The sequence below is a fragment of the Marmota flaviventris genome, chromosome 14 (genome assembly GCF_047511675.1).
Source record: "Marmota flaviventris isolate mMarFla1 chromosome 14, mMarFla1.hap1, whole genome shotgun sequence".
NCBI classification, from domain to species: Eukaryota; Metazoa; Chordata; class Mammalia; order Rodentia; family Sciuridae; genus Marmota; species Marmota flaviventris.
The window spans coordinates 53,396,434-53,411,512 of NC_092511.1; the positions used below are offsets into that span (position 1 = coordinate 53,396,434).

Genomic DNA, 15,079 nt, shown 5'->3' on the forward strand with positions numbered 1-15,079 from the left:
TGTTTCCACTTTTTAATTAATTAATTAATTTTTTTGTGGGGCTGGGGCTTGAACCAGGGCCTTATGCATGCGAGGCAAGCACTCTACCAACTGAGCTACATCCCCAGCCCATTTCCACTTTTTGACTATTATGAATAATTCTTCAATGAACATTTATGTACACATTTTTATGTGGACACTGTTTCCATTTCTCTTGGGTGTACAGTTAGGAGTACAATTGCTGAGTTATGTGGTAGTTCTGTTTAGCCTCTTGAGGAACTTCCACCCTTCTCTCCATAGTGGCTGCACCTGGGGAGGGGGGTGGGGTTCTCCACATCCTAGCCAACATTTACCAAATTTTTAGTTGTAGATGGACACAATACCTTTATTTCATTTATTTTTATGTGGTGCTAAGGATCAAATGCAGTGCCTTACACATGCTAGCCAAGTACTCTACCACTGAGCCACAACCCAGCCTTGTTTGTTATCTTTGTTTTTCATTTACCATTTTTTTAAATTTATTTTTTTTGGGTACTGGAAATTGGATTCAGGAGCACTCAGCCACTGAGCCACATCCCCAGCCCTATTTTGTATTTTATTTAGAGACAGGATCTCACTGAGTTGCTTAGCACCTTGCTTTTTGCTGAGGCTAGCTTTGAACTCATGATCCTCCTGCCTCAGCCTCCTGAGCCACTAGGATTATAGATGTGCACTACCAAACTCTATGCTTGTTGGTTATTTATTTATTTATTTGGTACAGGGATTGAACCCAGGGATGCTTAATCACTGAGCCACATCCCCAGACCTTTTTAATTTTATTATTTGCTATTTTTAGATACACATGACGTAGAGTATATTTTGATATATTATACATACATGGAGAATTAGGAGATCCTAATTCTAATTAGGATCCCATTCTTGTGGTTTTACATGATGAAGAGTTTCACTGGTTGTGTACTCATACATGCACATTAGGAAGTTCTGTTGAATTCATTCTACTGTCTTTCCTGTTTCCACCCACTTTCCCTTCCCTTCCTTCACCTTTATCTATTCCAGTGAACTTCTATTTTATACTCCCCCCCCCCATTATGTGTCAGCATCCATATGTCCCTTTTTATTTTTTATTTTGAGACAGGGTCTTGCTAAGTTGCTGAGGCTGGCCTCAAATTTGTGATCCTCCTGTTTGAGCCTCCCAATTAGCTGGGAGTACAGGTGGGCACCACTGTGCCCAATGTTGTTTGATTTTTAAAAACCATTAACTAGCTTCAAAACTATAATTCTTCTATTTGAAAGTAACTGCAGTGGCTAATTAGATAAGCACATATTATCTTGCAAAATGAGAAATTATGAGTCAGGTAAATAGTACTTGATCCTGTTTCCTGGTCCAATCAAGCAACAATCATTAATGGTCACTGAAGCTATAAGTGGTGTGTTCACAGAGAGCTCTAAATAGATCATCTTACAGCAACAGAACCCACTGAATAACTTTAATATCACTAAACATGGGGCACCCACATATCATATTCCTCAAAATGTGATGCAATAAGAAGCACATGCCACTGTTTATGAATATTCTTGTTAAACCTACACCTAATCAAGCTTCTATATCTAACTACTAGTTTATAAAAAATATGGAGGTTAGAGGAACAAGAAAAACAACATTGTGTAGATACAATCAGCCAAATCCAGAATGTGAGAAATTTACAGACCAAATGATCTAGTCTTCAACCAAAGTTGGCATTTAAAAGAGAAAGAGAGCTGTGTGTGGTGGTGCACACCTGTAATCCCTGTGACTGGGACAACTGAGGGAGAAGGATCACAAGTCTGAGGTCAGCCTTAGCAATTTAGCATAGTCCTTAGTAATTTTTTAAGACTCTCTCAAAATAAACAAGAGCTGGGGATGTTGCTTAATGGTTAAACACCCTGAAACCAAAATAAATAACTAAATAATAAATAAAAATAAGAGAGAACTGTTATAACCAAAATAGTCTGAAGAGATATACTAGCCATATACAATTTGTAGATTTTATTTAGATCCTGATTGAAAAAAAAAAACACTATAAAGGACATGTTTGAGATAATGGAACATGAATATTAGATGATAATAATAAATTACTATTATTTTTTGGCTATAATAATGGTATTGTAACGGTTTTTAAAAATTTTTACCTGTTAGAAAAATATATTTAAAGTAGTCAGATATACTCTAAAATATTCCAGCAAACAAGAAAAACAAGCTAGGAGCTAGGTATGGTGGTACATGACTGTAGTTCCAGCTACTCAGGAGGCTGAGAGAGGAGGATCAGTTTGCTGAGCCCATGAGTTCAAGACCAGCCTGGGCAATACAGCAAGATCCCATCTTGAAAAGAAAACAAACAAAAAACCTGTAGGTTAATGGAGATAGATGATACAAGAATGGCAGAAAGCTGATAGCTGTCGAAGATAGGGGATGATCTCAGGGGATCCATTATGCCATACTTGTGTGTGTGTGTGTGTGTGTGTGTGTGTGTGTGTATGTGTGTGTTGGTGGTGGTGGGGACCAAACCCAGTGCCTTATGCATGTTAAGCACATACTCTAACATTGAGCTATACTCCCAGCCCAATTATACTATACTTTTTTTTTTTTTACTTTTATGAGCATGTGAAGTTTCCACAGTAAAAGGTTAAGATAATAACTAAATTGATTATTACATGAAAAATTAAAGCTATTAAATTATAGAACATACAGTAACTCTTCAGATTATTTCCTTCCAGTCCTGAGATGTAATTATGTACACAGAACATTTAAAAGCAAGCAAGAAGCTGGACATGGTGGTGCATGCTTGTAATTCCAGCAGCTCAGGAGACTGAAACAAGAAGACTGCAAGTTCAAGGCCAGCCTCAGCAACTTAGTGAGACCCTGTCTTTTTCTTTTTTTTCTGCTTTGGGGTACTGGGGATTGAATTTATGGGTGTTTAACTACTGAGCCTCATCTGTAGCCCTTTCTTTGGTAATGTTTTTAGTTGTAGATGGCCACAATACATTTATTTATTTATTTATTTATTTATTTATTTATTTATTTATTTATTTATTTATTATTATGCAGTGCTGAGGATCAAACCTAGGGCCTCACATGTATTAGGTAAGTGCTCTACCACTGAGCTATACTAGCCCCTCCAGCCCTTTTTTATATTTTATTTAGAGACAGGATCTCGCCGAGTTGTTTAGGGCCTCACTAAGATACTCCTGCCTCAGCCTCTCAAGCTTCTAGGATTATAGGCATGTGACACCATTCCCAGCTAAGACCCTTCTTAAAATAAAAAGAAAACAAAAAGGGTTGGGAATGTAACGCAGTGGTTTGCCTAGCATGTGTGAAGCCTTGGATTTGGTTCGCAGCACTGGGGAAAGAAAAAACAACAACAACAATAAAAAGTCAATGTGGGGCTGGGGTTGTAGCTCAGTGGTACAGCACTTGCCTCAAACATGTGAGGCCAGCCTTGAACTAGCGATTCTCCAGCCTCGGGCTCTGAAGTAGCTGGGATTATAAGTGTGTACCATTACAGCTGGCTATAGTTTGTATTCTTTTTTTTTTTTTTTTAGTGGTGCTGGGGATTGAACCCAGGGCCTTGTGCATGTGAGGCAAGTACTCTACCAAATGAGCTATAACCCCAGCCTATATTTTGTATTCTTATCAAGTTGCAAATGTTCTTTATTTATTCTGGATACAAATCTTTTGCTGATATATGACTTGCAAATATTTTATCCTATTCTATGGCTTTTCTTTGTTTGATCTATGAATTAAAAGTTTTACTTTTCTATTAAGTATTAATTTTTTCTTTTGTAGATCATGATTTGGTGTCAATAGCTAAGCAATCTTTGCTTAAATCAATACAAAAACATTTTTTTCTCATGTTTTCTTCTGGAATTTTTTTCTCATGTTTTCTTCTGGAATTTTTTTCTCCCTATACTGGTGATCAAACCAAGGGCCTCATGCATGCTAGGTAAGCCCTCTACCACATTATTGTGAAGAAAGCAAAATAACTAGGATGAACTTGGTGTAGATGGTATACGCCAGATTATATACCCTATGAGGTGTTATATCTGATTTTGCGTGATCACAGTGTTTTGATGAATTTTTAGTAGGGTACTGAAAATACGTTTTTCTCTGTTTTCTATTATTTTATGTTCTGTTTCTCTAATAAGAAGAAAATAATGTTGTTTTTTTTTTCTCAAAAAGTAAAAATAATGCACTTAATTCCATAAAAAGGAAAAGTATAAGAATACAGAAAGGCCTAGCAGGGTGCAGTGGTGCATGCTTGTAATCCCAAAGGCTCCAGAGGCTGAGACAGGAGGATTGTGAGTTCAAAGCCAGTCTCAGCAAAAAGCAAGGTGCCATGCAACTCAGTGAAACCCTGTCTTTAAACAAAATAAGAAAAAGGGTTGAAAATGTGGCTCACTGGTGGTGTGCCTCTGAGCTCAATCCTTAGTACCCAAAAATAAATGAATAAATAAATAAATAAATACAGAAAGGCTTGACTTTAATTTACTGAGACCAATTAAATGTACTTCCAGGAAAACTGCACAATGCTAGGAACTGGGACCACAAAAGTAAGATAAGGACAATATACTCAAAGAAAAAAAAATTTTTTTTTTAAAGAGAGAGAGAGAGAGAGAGAATTTTAATATTTATTTTTTTTTTCAGTTTTCGGTGGACACAACATCTTTGTTTGTATGTGGTGCTGAGGATGGAACTGGGGCTGCAAGCATGCTTGAGCCACTCCCCAGCCCCCACTCAAAGAAATTTTGAACCAATGCATAGAATAGCAGGCAGAGGTACCTCAAGGACTATGGAAGCAAGTGAAAGGGAAAAATGTTCCCAAGACCTAATACCCATCCTAAACTCTCAAACTTTCAACTACAATTATGGCAAGTTAACTTTTAGAATCTATATTATGTGTTGGGATCTATGTATGATCCAATTTGAATAAAGTACTCTATGCCTTTAGAAAGGTTTGAAAACCACTGGTCTAATAAAAGTGAAAAGTGAGAGGCTGCTACTACTGTAGAAAGAATACTGGATTGGAAGTTCATAATACAAGTTTTATTCTAATTGTCCTACACGTATAGCCATGTGGAAGGCAGAATTCTAGTTCTCAATGACTCAATGACACTTTTTTATGTGAATGTTAATGTTATTCGTTCAATAAATATTTGTTGAATGTAATAAATACAATAATGTTATTCACATATTCATGATAAAGTAATGACAAGGAAGGGGAGAGAACATGTGGAGGTTATCAGCAAAGCCATCAGAGAGATGTAACAAGTTGGGTCTTGGAGCCTGAGAAGTCTGTATCCATTGATTAAAAGGAGAAACCAGGAGCATTACAGATAGGTTCAATAATAATAATAATAATAATGCTGCCACAGAATAAATGCTTGCTTTTGTGCACAAAATTTTATTCTCATAATCACCCCCTGGAGGTAGAGGTTATCATCCTTTTGAACAGACCTTGGGTTTACCCACAACACAAAACTCTTGACTGGCAGGGCCACACCTGAAATTGGGGTAGTCTGATGTCAAAGTGGAGGCTCTGGGTTCAAATAGGTACATATACTTAAGATATGTGAGCAACGTGGGGCTATTTGAAGAGGGAAGTGGGGAGCGAAGAGGCTGAAAACTTAGGCAACCACTCTCGCTCAGTTGACCTCAGGGAGTTTGGGCAAAGAAGAGCTGGTATGGAACCGGAGGTATTGAATCAAGGACCTCCAGGTTCGCTCCCCGCTCTCCTGCTGGCTTCTCCGCCACATTCCACTGCCACCTCGCGGCAGACCCGGTGTTCTTCACCTGCCTGCCTCTTCTGCAGTCCGTGAAACCGCGCCCTTAACTCCTGCGACATCTTAAGGAGAGATCCGCAGCATCCCCGACGCCGGCCGCCATTAGCGTCAAGCAGATCACAGGGAACTATAGAAGAGGTGAAGAACACCGGGGCGCGGCCACCTGACAGGCGACCTGGAGGAGCCGTTTCTTATTGGATTTCACTGCTGCCAGTCGCGACCTCCTATGTTCTGTCCCGCCCCTTCCGCGCAGTCTGTTCTCTAAGTGGCGGGCGGGGCCGGGCGGCAACTTCCGGTTGGGGGAAGAAAGTTAGGCCGAAGGAGGGGCCACGGAGAGGGAGAAGGAAGAGGCCAGGGTCGGGCGGCGACGGCTGTAGGTTGTGAGACGGCGGCGGCTGCGGCGGCGGCTCTCCCTGGGGTGGACGATGGATAGCCAGGGCAGGAAGGTGGTGGTGTGCGACAACGGAACCGGGGTAAGTGCCGGGCGAGGAGTCCGCGGTGGCCAGAGGCCCGGACAAGGATGTACGGGGCTCCTCGGTGCCTGGGGCTGCACGTCTGGGCCTCTGGGGTGAAGGGGGGCGAGTGGCGAATGGCGAATGGAGCCTCCCGTCTCCATGGGCGTGGGAGCAAGCGGGTCCGGCTCCGGACCCGCCACCCCCGTAATTTCCCAGGTCTGAGCGGTAGCGAGACCGGCACTGGACGCTGACCCCCACCTGCTGTCCCGAGGGGGCCGGCTCGATTCTCTAGCCGGAGCAGTTTGGCCAAAATATCCTAAGGTTTGGGTAAAAGACTTGAGTTTGTGCAATCGAGAAGGGTTCCATTTCTCAGACTCGCCGGTGTGTAAAAAGGAGAAAGACCTAGAGGCCTTCCTCTTCCTGTAAGGTTGTAGATACCGAATGGGAGGCAGGAAGCAGAAAAAAAAAAAAAAAAAAAGGAAGTGCTATCATGAAATTGGCCTCAGCCCTTTCGTAGTGCTTCTTTAGGGTTTGTTCTTTGCTTTTTCTTCCTTCTACCTGTCTTGAAAGAAAGGGAAACCAGATCGGCAGTGTATCTATTGCTTTTTATTCTGCATGTGATAGTTTGGTCCTAGTGCACCCTCGAAGAGACCAGCGAGCATGTTCCATGGGATGATTTGAGAGGTCTGAGTGTTAATTCCACTGACTTGGGGAAGTTAATCAGTTTTAGTTCCTCCTTCTCTCTCCCCTTTAAGTACAGAATACAGATGTTCAGTCTTGAAGATTCTAATTGTAAAAATCCGAGGAAAGCATTAATTTAGAAACTCTTTGAAAGTGATTTCTTTTCACCCCCCCCCTTTAATTATTTTGGATGCGTTCTATAGTAATTTCTATTTTAGTGTTGCAAATTTTGTGATTCCCCCCTTCCCACGTATGTAATGTGACATATAATGAATTAAAGTGGGTTTAAGTCGAACTTTAAAACACTTTGGAAATTATATTTTCTTTTAGATTTTTAAAACAAATTGTATTTGGTTTAAGTGCTATCACTTTTCATTATCCTCAATTTCATTTATGGAAATTGGATTGTTGGGGCCGGGTTGTGGTTCGATCCTCAGCACCACATAAAAATAAATAAGTGAAATAAAGGTATTGTGTCCAACCACAACTAACAAATTAAAAAAAAAAAAGAAATTGGATTGTTGGTGGGGGGTTAGAGCTGGCATCTACTGCCATAATCTTGCCCTTGATTGGATTTGTTTTTTGGTTTGTTTTTGGAACTGGGGATGAACCCAGGGCTTTGTGTACATCCCAGCCCCCACTGGATTTGTTATAGACTTCTACAAATAAAAATTATACTAGGTTCTTCTGAACTGTTAAAAATGGACAAGAGGGCTGGGGTTGTGGCTCAGTGGTAGTGTTCGCCTAGCATGCATGAGGCACTGGGTTCCATCCTCAGCACCACATAAAAATAAAATAAAGATATTGTGTCCACCTAAAACTAAAAAATACTAAAAAAAAAAAAAAAAAAAATGAGCCAGGGTAAGAAGAATGTTATAATGCAACAGATCATTTATATAAAATAATTTTTTAAAGGGAGGCAGATCCACTTGTAGGGAAATGTCTAAAATTTATTAAGGTAAAAAGTTTTAGAATGAACCCATTTATGTGTATTCTTTATTAAATATATTTGTATGCCCACAAATTTGTGTCTATATATGAACGTTTTGGAAGGATACTTGAAATTCTATAAGTTATCTATGGGACAAGGAATAAAAGAGTAAGGTGAGAGGAGAGAACTTCATAAATTCTCTGAATAATTGGAAAAAAGTTCTTTTTTTTTAATGTTTATTTTTTAGTTTCAGGGGGACACAATATCTTTATTTTATTTTTATGTTGTGCCTAGGATCGAACCCAGTGCCTTCTGCATGCCAGGCGAGCGCACTACCACTTGAGCCACATCCCGAGCCCCAGTGTTTTGTTTATTTTAACAAAGCATGTTATTATATTTAAACTAATTTAATTACATACATATATTACCTTAGCAGTTAAAACTGCATTTTAAAAGACTACAGTAAAGGTGCATTTAAAAAAAAAAAACATGAATTTTTTTTTTTCCCTTTGGTACCAGGGATTGAACCGAGGGGTGTTTAACCACTGAGCCACATCTCTACCGTGTTTTTTATATTTTATTTTGAAACAGGGGCTCGATAAGTTGCTTAGGGACTCACTAAGTTATTGAGGCTGGCTTTGAACTTGTGATCTTCCTGTTTCAGCCTCCCAGACCACTGGGATTACAAGCAAACATGAGCTCATGGTTGGGGATGTGGCTCAGTGGTAGAGCACTTGCCTAACACGGCAGAGATTCAGGTTCAATCTCTAGCACCACAAAACAAACAAAACCACACACACACACACACACACACACAAAAAAAAAAAAACCCATAAGCTTAATAACCACCATAGTATCAAATTGAACCTCTATATAAATTTAATACTTTTCAAGTGAATTTACAGTACTTTGTGACTCTGTCAGGCACTCTCTTTTTAATGGATTCTTTTTCTTTGAGGGATATAGCTGAGGTACCCTGTATTTGTAGTATGGGTACATGTATGTGCAATTTTTGCTTGTGGTGCTGGGGATTAAACCCAGGGCTTTACACATGCTAGCTAATTGCTGTACCATTGAGCTATACCCTTAGCCTCTGTATGAGGAAGTTTACCTTATTTTTTACAGTACTGGGGATTGAACCCGGGATCTCACGTGTGTGGGCAAGTGCTGTAACTCTGGAGCTTCATCTCAGCCCTTTTTATTTTAATTTTGAGATGGTCTCATTAGGCTGCCTAGGCTGGTCTGGAATTTGGGATTTTCCTGCCTCAGCCTCCCAAGCCTCTGAGATTACAGGTGTGTGCCACCTTGCCCAGCTACCAGTGGGGTTTTTTGGGGGAGGGAGGGTTACTCAGGACCACTGAGCCACATCCCAGCCCTATTTTGTATTTTATTTAGAAACAAGATCTCACCAAGTTGCTTAGTGCCTCACTAAATTGCTGAGGCTGGCTTTGAACTCCCGATCCTCCTGTCTCTGCCTCCTGAGCTGCTGGGAGGAGCTGCCACCAGTGGAGTTTTTGATGTTCATTTAGAATAGGAGTGTTTGCTGCTGGCTGTGGTAGGCACACCTGTAATCCAAATACTCAGGAGGCTGAGGCAGGAGGATTACCTGAACCTTGGAGTTCGAAGCTGTCTTGGGCAGTTTAGTGAGACCATCTCAAATGAAAAAATAAAAAGGCTAGGGATGTAGCTCAGTGGTAGAGCAAGCTCACCTTGCATGCTTGAGACCCTGGGTTTAATACCCAGTACCACACACACACCAAAAAAAAAAAATGTGTAAATATTAACTGCAAGCTAATTTTTATGTTACTGTTTCATTAATTTAGCTAACATTAGAAAGCTGATTGTATGCATTTGCTAGTCTTATGTATAATCCATAATTTTAAAATCTTGCTCTTTAGGATAAAAGATCTCTTAGCATGATGTAAATGAAAAAGTATAATTAATTTAAACAAAGATTTATGTATTTGATGTAGTTACTTACAAATTTTATCCATGTTTTCTATAAACATGATTGGCTGAAAATGAAGAAACAGCTCGGATATAATATGTAAATCATATGCAAATCAGGAATGCTGTGATACTTAAGAAAATTTAAGAGGATTAGGAACCACTTAGAGTCTATATTCTGTTTCTAATTATACTTCTGGACATGAATGAACATCTTGTTTTGTTTGGATACCTGAAGTTATAATGGTTATTTTACAGTTAAATAATTTATTCAGATTTAATTTTTAAAAACTTCTTGGAAATAGTTGTTACTCTAAAGTGTTTTCATTAGCCCTTATTTACTTTAGGTTTAGATTTTAAGGGCTGGAGATGTAGATCAGTGTAGAGCACTTGCCTACTATGTGTGAGTCCCTGGGTTCAATATCCTAGCACTGGAATGGGAGGTGGGGTTTAGGTTTTAAAATTTTAGGCTATATGAGTTGGAATTCTGTGTTGAACCCAGGGCCTCAGGCATGCTAGACTAGCACTCTACTACTGAACTACATTTCTAGATGTCAATTTTTTAAAACCACTAACAGTCCCAGAATTGAATGATGTAAAAGTAGGTGCATTGTTTTGACCATATGCCAGATGTTGGTTTAATAACTTAATGAGGCCCTGCTGCATTTCCTCATTACCCCCCAGCTAGACTAGTGTCTCATTAGGGTGGCCTAGGGGAGGGAAACTCATCTGATTTCAATAATTTATACACTTTTCAAAAAAAGAAAAGAAAAGAAAGAAAGAAAAATTGACTTTCAACCTTAATCATTCAAACCTGCTTTCTAAAATAGAGTCACTGCAAGTGGCCAGGGAGGCCAGAATTTGGAAATCTGTGAAGCACTAGGTTTTGGTCCCTTTATAGTTGGGCCTAGATCACTAGTATTGTGTATCCTGTTACCAAACTTGAGTGATTTCATCAGTGAGTTCATTTATGAACAAAATGAAGACTTTTAAGTGCTGTTACTGGCACAGAGTTTAATAAGATCTAATGATCTAATGATACAGAGAAGCTTACAATGCTAGAATGATTATATTTTCATTTATAATTCAGATTCATAGTTGCTTGTGACCTGCTTTATCAGATTTATGCTAATTTATATGTTGAATTTAGGAATGTTTGAAATAGAAACAGATCAGAAATTTTGCTTTCATCCTGCAAATGCTATGCAATAAATAAAAAAAATATCTTGGTGGCCTAAGAAGTTTTTATATAATTAATACCCCCAAACCATCAGATTAGTAAGGGAAAAATATAAAGTCAATAAGCCCGAATCCCTCTCCCACCTTTTTTTTTTTTTTTTTTAAAGGAAAAAGGTACTTTTAGAACAGATGTGGTTGGGATTATTCTTCATTTTTGCCTGAGGGAACATTTCCCTGCTCATGCTCTTACCATTTGATGACTCAGTGGGAAGTAAGAGAGCCAGTTTAAACCACACACTATGAAGAGGAAACTATATATGGTAAAATCTATTTCTTAAACACAACCTTTTGCACACAATGAGAGAACTAAGTCACCAAGTCATTTTTGATTTACATGGGGGAGGAATTTCAAGGCTTAAAATGAAACCAAGTGAATGGTCTATAAAAAATAATTTCTTTGCATTTTATCATGTTATGGTTTAGAATTTTTAAATGTCATTTTTTTTTGTAAGAAAGGTATAGGCAGATTGTTGGTTATCGACAAATGGATTATTAAATTATTTCCTTATGAATTATTAATGCATTCACATTTGAAGTAATGTGAAGTAGTACGGTTTCTACTTATTTCGGTGGAGTATCCAAATACTCTTTGGGAATGCTAGCACTGAATTCTAAGATAGCATCTGCTTTCAGTAAGCTATTACTTATATAGTTTTAATTTGATATCTTTAATTTGAAAAGCCAAATCTTCTTTTCTTTTTCCTTCTTTTTTTAAAAATTTTTGTAAAGCAGTTAAAATGAGTTTACATTTGTATCTGTAGTTTCAGATCTCAGTTTTTGTTTTAAGGTACTTGACAATTTTTTGTCACTTGAAGTAGACTCAAGAATTAAGATATGAGCTACCCATCCGAACAGTTATTATCAGAAAATCTTGGTGTGTTTTTTGCCACTGTGCCATGTTCTTGTTTCCACTGTGTGTATGTGGCTCGGAATGAGGGGCAGACATGTCAACCTTAGGAGTCTCTTTTGTACACCAGGGTTTACTTAAGCTCTGTTTTAGGCTCCTCCTCCCACCTTCAACTTCTGTTATGATTTCTCATTTAATAATATAATAAATATAAATCATATATTTAATATGCAGGAAACAGCTCTTATAAACTTATAGATTTTCTCTTCAGTCATTCATTGTCTAATTTTCTTTGAGAACATTTATATCTATGTTAAGTGAGCATTTTTAGTCAGATGAATGGGTACTTTTGACCCACCCATTTTTTCATTACTTTGAGGTGAGATGTAAGAATTTTGAGCAGTGTTTTTTTCTTAACTCCGTGCCCCCCCACCCCCCATTCACAGTACAGATCAGGCATAGGGCCTGGACTGAGATGTATATAGGATAGGTTTAATCTGCCTCTTTTTCTGTATAGTCAGTGTAAGGACACAGCCTTTGGTAAGTACCAGGAGGCCCACATTTTATTTATACTGAAATGTGGATTTGGTTGGGGTAACTATAATACTTTTTCTACCTTCTCATATCATTTTTGTTCAGGTGAACTCTATTTTGATTTAAGGACAAAAGAGAGTTTGTGATTTAAGAGAGATTTTTGTGTGTTTTTTTTTTTTTTCCTTTTAATTCAAACATACTACTAAAAACTACTAGGTATTATTTTTTTCCTCTGTGGTATTTGTTCCTTCAAATCTTTCTTGGTCACATTAATAAATTACTTAAGAAGATGTGGAAAAATGAATAAGTTCTCCTGAATTTTGCTTAACACTTCTTTGAAATGGAAAATATGTTCTTCATTATTAACCACTGTCAAATGTGGAGGTGGATATGAGCAAGCAGGTTACCTATTACATATGCCTTCATTTCACATTAACTTCTGTCTTGAAAGGTGACCCATAAGAATTGTATAGTATAGCTGGGCCTGGTGGCGTACGCTTGTAATCCCAGAGGCTCCGAAGGCTGAGATGGGAATTGCAAGTTCAATGCCAGCCTCAGTAAAACAAGCCACTAAGCAGCTCAGTGAGACACTGTCTCTAAATAAAACACAAAATAGGACTGGGGATGTGGCTCAGGGGTTTAGTGCCCCTGAGTTCAGTCCCCGGTACCCCCCTCCAAAAAAATGTATACAGTATTATACTTTCAGAAATGGGTAGCTATATTTGAAATATGCATATATGTAGCTTAATGGTAAACTGACGAGGACTAGGTTTTGTGGATTTAGCAGAAGGCATATGAACAGTGTGTTTTATTTAAGTTCTAAAATTAAGCTTAAAGTACAAGGACAGAAATTAAGGTGATATTGGGAATATGAAATTTCCTAATTTCAGACAGATTTTTTCATAAAATTTCAATCTGTTTGAATCATAATTTTAACATTTAAAAGACAAGTAAAATTGTGATGGCAGAATGTTCCAGGTTATTTATAGTTAAATATGGTTCATCAGCATCATTTTCAACAGGTTGCTGTAAAGATATTTGAAGATATTTTATATTTTGGAGGGTTAGTCAAAAGTCAGTGAGTTTAGGATGTTGTTAAATTTTACCACATCAAACAGAACAATTCCTTGTACATAGTTGCTTCCTGTCCCTGATACATTAATATTTTATTTGCACCTTTGTATTATTCTGTGTGTATCATATCCAGGTACTTTCATCCTAATTGAGAAGTATATGGTGCTTGGTGCTATAGTACAATAGATTCTTTCTGAATATTAAATACATAGCCATCCCTGGGTATCCACAGGTGATTAGTTTCAGGGAATAGACACATTCTCCTTCTCCCTCTGCCTCTTCCTCTGCTCTGCCTCTCCCCTGCCCACTAAGGGCCCTTACATAAAATGGCATAATATTTGCATATGACCTCCAAATATCCTATATACTTTAAATCATCTCTAGATTACTTAGAATACCTAATACAGTGTAAAGAATTTTATGGAATAATGACAAAAATGTGTTCATTTTCAGTACAGATATCATGTATAGATACAGATTTTTTTTGGTACCAAAGATTGAACCCAGGAGTGTGCTACATCTGCGTCACATCCCCAATCCTTTTTATTTTTATTTTGAGACAGGGTCTTGCTAAGTTGCTGAGTCTGGCTTTGAATTTGCGATTCTCCTATCTCAGCCTCCTGAGCTGCTGGGATTATAGGCATGTGCTACCATGCCTGGCTATATTTCCTTTCTTAATATAGCTTCCTTCTCCCACCCTGAATTTTTTTCTTTTTCTCTTTTTTGTGGTATGGAAATTGAAGCCAGGGCACTCTTAATAAAGAGCTATATTCCTGGCCCTTTTTATTTTGAGAAAAGGTATCACTAAGTTGCCCAGGCTGGCTTTGAATCTGGAATCCTCCTGCTTCAGCTTCCCTGAGTATCTGATATCCAGGCATGTATTGTCACACCCTATGATTTTTAATTCTTTTTCTTTTTTTTAATATTTATTTTTTAGGTGTAGATGGACGCAACACAATGCCTTTATTTTTATGTGGTGCTGAGGATTGAACCCGGGTCCCGCCCGTACTAGGCGAGTGCTCTACCGCTGAGCCACAATCCCAGCCCTTAATTGTCTTTTTCTTAACAGTGCAGTGCCTGCTCTTAAGAAAAATTATGTTATTAATATTAAAAATCCTTGGTTCTAAGTTTTGCTGTCATCGTTGAACCTCTTAAAATACCAGTTTCTAAGATAGAAATATTAGAATTAGTGATGTGCCCTTGAAGAAGTACACTATCTGAATGTGAAATTATGTTGCTTTTTTTTAACATTTATTTTTTAGTTGTACATGAACACAGTACCTTTATTTTATTTTCATGTGGTGCTGAGGATCAAACCCAGTGCCTCATGCTAGGCAAGCGCTCTACCTCTGAGGCACAACCCAGCCCAAATTATGTTGCTTTTGTGTGTGTGTGTGTATGTGTGTGTGGTGCTGGGGATTAAACTCAGGGCCTTTCATATGTTAGGTAGGCAAGTACTCTACCATTGAGCTACATCCCCAGCCCAAAATTAAGTTATTGGATATTATTAAACATATTTACTTAAATATAAAAATGTAAGAAGCCAAAAATGATCACTGTGTGCCAAGGCTTCTT

The 15,079-nt window shown here is 38.2% G+C and overlaps 1 protein-coding gene and 1 non-coding gene across 2 annotated transcripts in view; one reads left to right on the plus strand and one right to left on the minus strand.

Moving 5' to 3' along the window:
- The first annotated feature begins 6,094 nt into the window (after positions 1-6,094).
- Actr2 (actin related protein 2) overlaps positions 6,095-15,079 on the plus strand; it is a 42,349-nt gene continuing 33,364 nt past the window's right edge. Inside the window, exon 1 of the mRNA XM_027934316.2 lies at positions 6,095-6,269. Coding sequence (XP_027790117.1) covers positions 6,222-6,269 — 48 coding nt within the window. The 5' untranslated portion in view covers positions 6,095-6,221. The remainder of the gene's footprint in view (positions 6,270-15,079) is intronic.
- LOC114092080 (small nucleolar RNA SNORA51) lies at positions 12,323-12,453 on the minus strand. The gene has a single exon (XR_003582618.1). It is a non-coding gene; the product is annotated as a small nucleolar RNA SNORA51 (small nucleolar RNA).